This window comes from Montipora capricornis, chromosome 6 (assembly GCF_036669925.1).
Source record: "Montipora capricornis isolate CH-2021 chromosome 6, ASM3666992v2, whole genome shotgun sequence".
In the NCBI taxonomy this organism is placed as follows: Eukaryota; Metazoa; Cnidaria; class Anthozoa; order Scleractinia; family Acroporidae; genus Montipora; species Montipora capricornis.
Window position 1 is genome coordinate 2,949,901 of NC_090888.1, and position 10,853 is coordinate 2,960,753.

A 10,853-nucleotide genomic window follows, 5' to 3' on the forward strand; every position below is an offset into this window, starting at 1 on the left:
AGATTTTTAGGAATAATAGATAACGTGGATTCAATGCGTAATGTGATAATACGATAAAAGCGTCAAATTTGCGACCCATTGCTAACGGCAACGGAAGCGATCGCATTACGAATAATTAAAGGGGCTAGGTCACGCAATTTTAGGCAATTTCAGCACTGATCGAATGGTCATAGGATTAACTAAAATATCAAAATAACTGTTCAAAACTATAGAGGAACTCTAACAAAACACAGAGAAGCCAAGAAGGGACACGGATGGACAAAACTGGAGAGGATTGAAATGGATTGAATTTGGGTAAATTTGAAAAACGTCGGCCCACCTTTTTTCAAATTTATATCAGTCTATATCAAAATGTCATTTACAAAGCTGGAAAATCATTCTCAGTTGTCATGGGGCTCATAGTTAACAAAATTAAACAAAATTACCTAAAATAGCGTGACCTAGCCCCTTTAACCTCTGTTGCCAAAAACCACCCAAATAACCGGTCAGTGTAAAACGCAGACTGCAGACTGCAGACCAGGGATAAAATGCAGACTGAGGGTAAAATGCAGACTGCAGACTGCAGACTGCGGGTTAATAAAATAATAATGAAAAAAGAGTTATAAGAGTGTTAGTAGCCGTTTGTACTTTCACACTGAAACCCCAACACAGCTCCCATCGCTTTGGTTGCCCCACCGCATGTTTTAAATCCGGATTTTCATCGAACTCTGTAAGAATTGAAGCTGTTTGAATCCTTGTTGTTGTTGGAAAAAGGATAGTTTCGTTAAGTGAGTTGCTTTTAGGCAAAGAAGTCACCACCCCGTAATTCAACTGTCCATTTTGCTGCACTGAACAAAGTAATCGAGTAATTACCCAATAACTCAATTTATTTTGACACGCATGGCCACAATACCAATTAACAAAGACAGAGATAGAGCGGTTTTCAAATGAGTGTCGTAAAACCAAAACCAAAGTAATTACTTAATTTGGCCAATCAAAATGGGCGGAGACAATCCAGTAAGCTAATAAAAACTCGAAGTATTAACACGTAGCCGACACAAAGCGCGGGAAGATGTGCAAGGGCCAGCCACAATTGGTTTGGTTTCACTTCTGATTGGTTGAAAAAATGGCCCGAGAACTTTGAACCAACCACTGAGTGAAGTAATGCAAAACCAAAGCAAATCACTAATTACTTTCGACACTCAATTGAAAACCACTCTAACGTGGATTTTGCAACCATTTAACATTTCAATTCAGTCGGCTTAAGCCAGTATGACTGAGGTGTAAAAATTTCTTATTAGGATCCTTTCATTCGCTTTCGTGTACTTACTACTTACTTATCCTCATCGGGCCCATGAGGACTCTTAAGGCCGGATTCGGTTTCCGTAATCAGATAATTTTTACGGGGTGCGGGGATTAGCCGCACGCCCAACCCCCAACCTGGAGGACCAGTGACTACCATTTAGTCTGGCCTCTACCCTTTGATCTGCCCGCCAAGGTTGGACCTACTGGGGGAATACCCCCGACGGTAAAGCTCTCAAAGTCACTGAGGCACGCAAGCTCCCCCACCACGACAAGGCAGCAGTCTACGGGGCGAGATTCGCTTTCGTGTACGTTATGTTTATCCTTTAGTTCACAAGTTCGTTTGTTTTGCATCTGGAAGATGTTATTTTCAATTATAACCTCTTCCTAGGGGTTATCAGGCATAGCTTAACCAATGAAATTCCCACGTCCTAATTGCTCGGAATACATGAAAATTAATTAATTCTTTGTGCATTTCGTTGCACCGAAAAAAGACAACCGAGATTATTCAGGTATTCGGAGTAATAATTGTCGGTTTTTTGATCGATATCCCTCGATGTACCGGTGTGTCAAATAATTTTGAACATTTCAATGCATCTGGAAGCGCAAAAGCAAAGCACAGATAATTTCAACGCGTACGATCGCGTCCCCTAGAGGTGCAGCGACCTGCAGTCATGATAATGTGAGTTGTTGACAGATGTAAAACAGGACTGTCTTTCAAGCAATCTTTATTTTATCCTTATGACTCGTTTTTTATTATTAATCTTTATTTTACCCTGAGTCTGCATTTTACCCCCGGTCTGCAGTCTGCTGTCTGCTGTCTGCGTTTTACACTGACCGCCCAAATAACCGATTTTTCGACGGAAAATTCATCCCAGAGGATAAAACTATTCACTGGACATGTAATAAAGGTAAATATGTTCGAGCGAAAGCGAAAACAAGCGAATATTTTGACGGAAAACACAATAATGTGAGTTCAAAGGAACATGTGGTGAAGACACGCAATTGCGGCATCGCTTCGACAATAATCTTACCTTTTCAGCGATTTTAACGCTTGAAATTCCATTCAATTCACCTGGTCTAGTCTTTGAATTCACTATTATCGCTGCCCTGCAAATCTTCAGTGTTCTACATAACAGCAGACTTGGTAAAAGACGACTCGACGGGCGACAGATCAGACAGATTGTTGTCGAAGTCCATTACTCGTCTCTTTTAAGATTCCACCGCCTGTCTTGCTCAGTATCCAATCGATTTGCCATTATTGAGCTTCATAAGGGTATATTTTGTTCAAAGATCCACTAAAACGCTATTCGCGCTACATGACTTTCGAAACCATTGCCGGTTAAGTTAATCGTTATAATGTGTCCACCAGAGAAATCTACGCAGTTTCCACTACCCTCTCGATCCTAAGAAAATACGCGCAGAAGGGCTATATGCACAAAGACACCACATAGCGGGGGAGTGACTGGCAAGACTTTTACCGACATGGAAAATAAAAAAAAACTAGACCCTCCGTGAGGGTGCACTGGGTTGCCTGTGGTACGTGCACCGTTCCAGACAATTTTTTTCAAGTTGGGGGGTCATTAAGAAGTCATACCAGACGAGGCCCTTTGGCTCACAGGTCCTCACACGTTCGTACGACGAAACAGATCTGTCCTTGCGTAATATGTAGCTCTAACAGTGCACGATATTGTTTTGGTATTGTCTATCATTGTAGTGCCATGGTAGAAGTCTTGGGTAAATAGTCTGAGAAGACATGTGGTTACTAGCAAAGATTGAAGAAAATATATGGGAAGTGAGAAACATTGGCTTCTGGGCTGACATGTTGATAAACTTCTTTTGACCACAAGTTTAAGCGTGCCCTCTGAGCATCTGACAGCTTTGTACTGAAGTTAATCCCGTTTGGGCGGGGTTAGTGTTTGGATGGGAGACCAAAATAATATACCCCTCATAAAACAGAAGCATCAGACCGAAAATACTATTAACGCTAACAAATGCGAACTCAGCAGGGTACAGATTTTGTTAGCTTGCTTTATGCAAAAACAAATATTGATGCAAAAGTAAATAAATATTGATACACAGTTTTTAGAAAGAGCAGAAGGAAGTTTCCAGGACGATCGCTCGAGAATAACATATTTACGACATGAAAACAACATTTCTTTTGAACCGTGAATATAGAATATAAACAGTTACGATCAGCGACAAACATTTTGGGGGATTTTTGCAACGTTCAGTTTTGTTATTGTACGTTTTGGCTGCACAAATAAATCGCAAAATCGAAAGTGACATCGCCGGAATTCAGCGAGCGCGGTGATGAAGTTACCGCGGCATGTTAACTCGCCAAACAGTGAAGTATCTGTGTCAAATGATGGCAAGATACCGGGTTTTTGTAAGTTTCTTTTTCTGTCAAGTGTTATAAAGTTTGACAATGAAATGAGCGAAGTCAAAACAAAGATCACAATCGCCCAAGTCTTGTTTATGCAAAGTCAAAATTTACTCTCCAAGACGCGTACGACGTTATTTCTTCTAACCAGGTAATTCCCTCATTTTGGAAATAGCAGCTACTTTATTATTCAACTGCGTCACAATTCTTCACTGATTTTGGGGCTCATTTTGTTGAAACTCAAGTACGCTTCCAACAGGCCTGTGAACCCTTCCAGCTTACAGAGCAATACTAAAAAACTTCTCCAACATCACATTTCAACCTTAAGCTCGAAAATTCAATACACAACATGATATTATAATTCACAAAGGCAGAAAATACCACAGAATCCTTTTCCAGCGAAAAATTTATTGAAACAAACAACATATTTGCTCTTAGAGGCGAAAACCTCTTCCTATTTCATTGCGTGCGTGAAGACAAGAAACTTAATTGTGTCAAATTACCATGTACTTCAGGTAATACAGCTCACTTTGATTTCGTCTCAACGGGCGATAGATTGTTGTCGAAGTCCAGTACTCGTCGCTTTTGAGATTCCTGCCTAGTTTAACCAACTGACATTCCATTATTGAGCTCCATAAGGGTATATTTTGTTTAAGGATCCACTAAAACGCCATTCGCGTTACATGACTTTCGACGCCATTGCAGGCTAAGTTAATAATTCTACTGTGTCCACCAGAGAAATCTACGCAGTTCCACTACCCTCTCGATCCTAAGAAAATACGCGCAGAAGGCTCTATACACAAAGACAACACTTACAAGGCGAGTGACAGCCAAGACTTTTAAAGACACAGAAAAAAAAAATAAAAATAAAAAATAAAATAAATAAAACAAACAAACTAAACGCAGACCTCGACTGGGTTTGCCATAGGCAACCCAGTAATAAAAAAAATAAAACGGAGAAATCTACCCATTTTCCGACTGGGATTTCCATACGGCAACCCAGTAACAAAATCGGCCGGGTACTCAGCGTTTCCATCACAGTACGTGTTTCTATGAGAAATGCATCTTTTAAAGCCGCCAAAACGGCCAAGTGTCATCTGACGTGACTTCTCGACCTCACCGACTGCAACGCGAAAAGCGATGGAGCAAGTTCACAATGTAACGCGACACAGCTCTAGACACCAAACACTTGTAATTCATAGCCCAATACATTCTAAAACGGAAATGCAATTAAGAATAATACAAGAATATTTTCAGCCTAAAATCAGCATGTCGTAAATAATCTTTTTTCTTTGGCCATCTCAAACGTCAAGTAAAAGTTAATCATTACCAGAAATTTAAGACAAAATGGCGGACGCCCAGACTCGACCCAGACCTTCCACTCTCTAAGAATGGCTGCCGATCGTTATAGAGAAATGTATGGAGAAAATTGAAGAAGTGGAAATTTCAGATCTAAAGTGGCATACACGACATTTGCCGACCTCTAAATGTAAAGTGTACGTACCATTATTTCAGTTCGCCAACGTGCCGCCAACAACACATTCTACGAACGGCTGTTACAGTTTCTTGAGCTCTCTAATTCTTTCAAAAAACCTCAGAGGTGCCTACCTTCCCTCCACATTTTAGAGCATTTCGTTGATGTGAATCCATGGTGCCGACCTCTCTAATCGTCGATCGATGTTCAAACTTTAAACGTGATAAAAATTAGCCTTTATCCATTCCCCAAATTGCCGCCCAAATTGCGATAAAAGAGGTAAAAATACATCCATTTCTGCGATAAAAGCGGTACAAAACGCACCACTGCGCTTATTATTCCTTGTGAAAAGTAGGGTTTCTGTCTCCAGTTTGTTTTGATCGCCATCTTTACAGGTGGGTACTTCATATATGATTATTATTATACAGAATATCGCTGGCTAAGTGTACTGTGGGCCCTGATTTTTGAAAATTATTTTTACTCTGCCAAGTCACACGCATGAAACGAAGTTGTTTCTTCTCTCTAAAATCGTCATTCGAACAGGAGCCCAGACTCTAGTTTCCCCTTTTTCATTCTCCCTTGTATTGACAACCTCAAAAAAGAAATTAAATTGATTCAGATCCTTTGATAGTGTGTTATTTCAGTCCTTGTTTTTTCTATGTACTGCTTTCTTTATGCCGCCATCTTGATAATTTGAAACCGCGTGCCAAATACTTCGCGGGCGCAAAATGTCGCCGATTTCTGGTAATGTTTCAAATGATGCGTTTATATCTGACGTTTGTCACCGCTGTTTGTATATTATTTCTGATAAATGTGAATTCAGCCTAGGCCGGAAAAACAAGATTCTTATTAGCAAAAAAGCTTACACGAATGAGTCTTTCATTTGCAAAATCACGGCTACATAGCACCTGAGAATGATTTTCCAGCTTTGTAAATGACATTTTGATATAGACTGATATAAGTTTGAAAAAAGAAGGGGTCGACGTTTTTCAAATTTACCCAAATTCAATCCATTTCAATCCTCTCCAGTTTTGTCCATCCATGTCCCTACTTGGCTTCCCTGTGTTTTGTTAGACTTCTTCTATAGTTTTGAACAGTTATTTTGATATTTTAGTTAATTCTATGACCATTCGATCAGTGCTGAAATTGCCTAAAATTGCGTGACCTAGCCCCTTTAAGTTTCTGTAAAGCAACGTGGCTGCCGGTAACTTGAGGCTGAAGTCGACATTATCCTGCCTTGCTATAGCAAAATATTAAAATACAATAAAAAACACGAGCGATTGCAAATAAAATCGCTCACGGCTTCCTCGAAGGTTTCAGTTCAGTTTATTCATCGCCATCTTTGTTTTGAGAGACCAGTTGATAACCTGCTTGATCGGCCTCTTCTTTCTGCTCTCGGGATCTTATCCACCAATGCGAAAGCACCAGAAACACAAACATGGCAACTGACGTCATAGCATACATGAAGAACGTTTTAGGTATACCGATACTGTTAATAATGACACCGCTGACCAGTACTCCAATGCACGCTCCCAGACCCCAGTGAACTCCTCCAATGACGCCTGGGAGAGAATGTGTAATGATCGTTATACCAAATATTTTATTTTTTTGTATAAGAAATAACTATCAAATTATGGTTTGTAGAGCTACAAGCAATTGCTAAAAAAGTTGAGACACTTAGTGTGAATAACCGCACACTGAGTGTCATTCAAGTAAGCGCTTCCCCAACCTCCCTTCCCCCCAAACAAAGTTGTTTCCATCTCCACTTGGCATTCAAACTAAAGGGTATCAACATTGAAAAACGGGGAAGGGAGGGAGGGGTGTTGGGACTTTTCTTATGAATTGGAAGAGGAGTTTTAGGAAGAAGAGATGAATAGCCCATTTCCGAGTTGCTGCATGCCTCAGTTTCAAAGCGAGTCCTGGTGCGCAACCATTCAAATGGAAATGAAGTGCGTATTCTTATGCAAATCAAACTAATTTCCCTTACAATAGTTGAGCACCAAGACTCACTTCGAAACCGAGACAAACAGCAACTCGGAAATGGCCCATTATCAATTCAGTGTCTCAACCTTTTTGCAACTGCTTGTAGATAGAAATCCAAGGAAAACCACCTTAGCTTTGGTATTGAAGTGGGCCGACACGAACTGAGAAAGAGGAAAAGATCTGGGTTGGGATTAAACTAAACCCTTGACCTTGAACCCAACATATCCTTACAATCTAACTTTCACGTGAACTGTACACCTTACTCCAAAATGGCCGAGATTTTTCTATTCTTTTGTTTGCTTACAAATTCAATAGCCCTTTGTCGCCTCGTTCAAGTTTAAATAATCTTTGGGTTCAAGGTTAAATAATCTTTTGCATTTTCAGCTTTAGAACGAGGCAACAATGGCTATTTTGCAAGCAAACAAAAGAATACTAAAATGTTATCCATTTGGAATAAGGTGTATTTAGCTGAAGAAAAAGATAACTTCTTGCAAAGCCCTTTGGCACGTTTACAGAGTAACTTACAGCGTTTACAATGTAACTTAATGTTACAAAGAAGCGAGGCACAGCAAGCAAGCGAGTTTTGTGGAAAGACCGGTTCGAATGTATCAAATCAGGCGAAAAAGAAAAAGACAAAATTTGCAAACGCAGAAAGTTGCTGAAGAAGCAGCCATGCAGCGAGACGCAAACTGCTGCAATCACCGAAAGAAGACGTGAATCTAATAACGCCCCACACTCGGATGAAACGGTCGCCAAAAGACGAGTTGTAGTAAAGAAGATTCAAGGCTGGAAAGTGTGTAATAACGGGTTAAAAACTGTGGTGAAGTGTTTTTCTGGTGCTTCTGTCGAAGACATGTTCGACTATATTAAACCACTGGCAACTATCAGACAGAACCCTGAACATGCCGCAATTCTTCATATTGGAACAAATGACCTCAAGACCATAAACCCAAGGAACGTATCTAAGAGAATTGTCGATCTTGGCAACCTAATTGAAGCAAAGTTGCCGAACACTAAGGTATCAATTTCAAGTTTACTAACACGATCAGATGATCCTGTTCTTGCCAAAAGGGTAAAGGAGGTTAACAAAATTCTTGTCTCTTGTGCAAATCAGAATGAGTGGGGCGTCATTTCGCATTCTAACATTAAGACCGCGAGCATTTGAATTCTAGTGGTTTACCTTTGAATTTTTCAGGCACTAAAGTCTTTGCTTCAAATTTTGTTAGCTTTGTTAAAAACATTTGAAATTCTGATGAATTCCCGTTGTCGCCCGCAAGCAGTTTAACTTTGCATATGAAAGATTCTCTTGAGGGTGTTCTTTCTTTCTTTCTTTCTTTCCGCGTAAACGAGGTTTTAAATTGGCTTCTCTTAATATAACCAGTTTACCTAAGCATATTGATCAATTAAGGATTCTCCTTGCTGACGATCCTGTTGATATATTATCGATTAATGAAACAAGACTAGATGATAGTGTGAAGGATTGGGAGGTCTGTATCTCGGGCTTTGATTTAATTCGCCGTCATAGAAACAGAAATGGTGGTGGCGTCTGTTTTTTTCTTCAAATCCACCATTTTAACTATTCACTGCCTCCTGATCTTCTTGTTTACCAACTAGAAAATTTATGTATGAAGGTTTCTAACCTTACTCCAAGCCTTTTGTTACAGACCTCCAGATTCATCTTCCGAGATCTTTGCGTATTTCGAATCCCTAATTGGTAGACTCGACGCTCAGAATGTTGAACTGTACCTTATGGGTGACCTAAATTGCAATATGGTATCGTCTACATTGGACATTAGCACGAGTTTACTAAACGGCATTGCTGATGTTTACAGTCTTCATCAACTTCTTAGGGAACCAACTCGTATAACTTGTTCCTCTTCAACCTTAATTCACTTGATTTTTGCAAATTGTCCTGAAAAGGTGGTTTTTTTCGGGAGTCTCTCATGTGGGTAATCACAGTCTTGTTCATGTGTATCGCAAACTTGGCGTTGAACGATCTGGAAGGGGCCATAAAACTATAACATATAGAAATTCAAAAACTGTAGAAGAGAAAATTTCTGAATTGACATTGCTGCCCAACAGTGGGACGATCTTCAACTGTTTGATGACCCGAATGATATGTGGCTAGCGTGGAAAGCTTTATTTCTTAGTGCTGTTAACAAACATGCTCCTCTTCGGACCAAGTGTGTTCGCCCATCGAGATGTCCGTGGGTGTGACACCGCAGTTAAAAAAAGCATTCATGACAGAGATAAGTTGAAAAAAAAAGTAACAAAGGACTGGGCAAATTTTAAGAAAATTCGCAATCATGTCAACAACAAGATGAAATCTGCTAAAGAAACACATTACCGGAATGCTTTTCAGGATAGCAAGGGCAGTTCTTGAAGGACCTGGCAAATCATCAATGATCTTACATCTACAAATTCCAATAATTTGACTGTAAAAGAAGTAAAACTTTTTGGAAATTCCGTATTAGACTCACAACAAGTGTCCGGCTTTTAATAATCATTTTGCTAGCATTGGACCCAGACTTGCCAGTGAGATTCACAGCGACATAAGCTATATCCACTATCGCGAGTTCCTAACCTATTCTGACAAACATTTCGAACTTCAGCCAACTAACATCAATAAAGTGCGCTTTCTTCTATCTAAATTACGCATCTCGAAGGCGACAGGGCTTGACATGATATCTGCTAGACTCCTTATGGAATGTACCGATATGGCTTCACATTCAGTTTGAATTTATCGATAGTCACTGGAATCTTCCCTGATGAACGGAAGTGCTCCAAAGTCATTCCTTTATTCAAACAGGGCGAAAGAGCCGACATGAATAATTATCGGCTGATTTCTGTCATTCCTGTTGTGGCAAAAGTATTTGAAAGGATTACCTATGATCAGCTGTATGCTTACCTCAGTGAAAATAACATGGTTTCCCTACATCAACTCTGGTTTTCGATCTCTTCACTCTATGGCCGCGGCTTTACTCGAGGCCATTAACAGTTGGGCTTGTAACATTGATAAAAGGAAATGTAAATGCTATCGTGTTTCTAGACCTTAAAAACGCATTTGATACAGTTGATCATGATATTCTCTTATCTAAATTAATTTCCTGTATGGTAGTTATGGACATTAGCAGTCAACTGGTTTAAATCGTATCTAGATAACCGCCATCAAAAATGCTTTATTAATGGTTTGTTATCTAAAAAGCTACTTCTTAGTTGCTGTGTACCTCAAGGAACAATTTTGGGTCCTCTGTTGTTCTTGATTAAGTTCGCAGCCAAGGATGTACGTATGCCGACGGTACGCATTTGACATTTTCTAGCAGTGATGTAACCGCCATAGAAGAAGCTTTAAATTGTGATGTCGAATCAGTCAATAATTGGCTTGTGTCGAATAAACTTATATTGAACTCGACTAAAACTGAATTCATGTTAATCGGCGGTTAAATACTCTTTCATATCATCATATCATCATATCATATTTCTTTATTTACCCTCGGATTTTTAGAGTAGCTTGGTGTAGCTAATTTCTCCGAGCATTCACCCTCCCAACCATGATACATCACAGAAGACAGACCACAACACCGGGAACTACATGCCCTACTCTTTGCGACAAGTGTGTGGGTTCTTTATGAACATTGAAGGGTTGTGAGACGGGACCTCCGGCTTATCGTCCTTATCCGAGAAGACTAGAGCGTCTAACCATTTGCAGATGTAATTACAAAGGCAGCACTT

The 10,853-nt window shown here is 39.9% G+C and overlaps 1 protein-coding gene across 1 annotated transcript in view; it reads right to left on the minus strand.

Annotated features, from left to right (window-relative positions):
- Positions 1-4,522: 4,522 nt before the first annotated feature.
- The window catches only part of LOC138054601 (major facilitator superfamily domain-containing protein 6-like), a 12,168-nt gene continuing 5,837 nt past the window's right edge, over positions 4,523-10,853 (minus strand). The window contains exon 2 of the mRNA XM_068901103.1: positions 4,523-6,700. Coding sequence (XP_068757204.1) covers positions 6,465-6,700 — 236 coding nt within the window. The 3' untranslated portion in view covers positions 4,523-6,464. The remainder of the gene's footprint in view (positions 6,701-10,853) is intronic.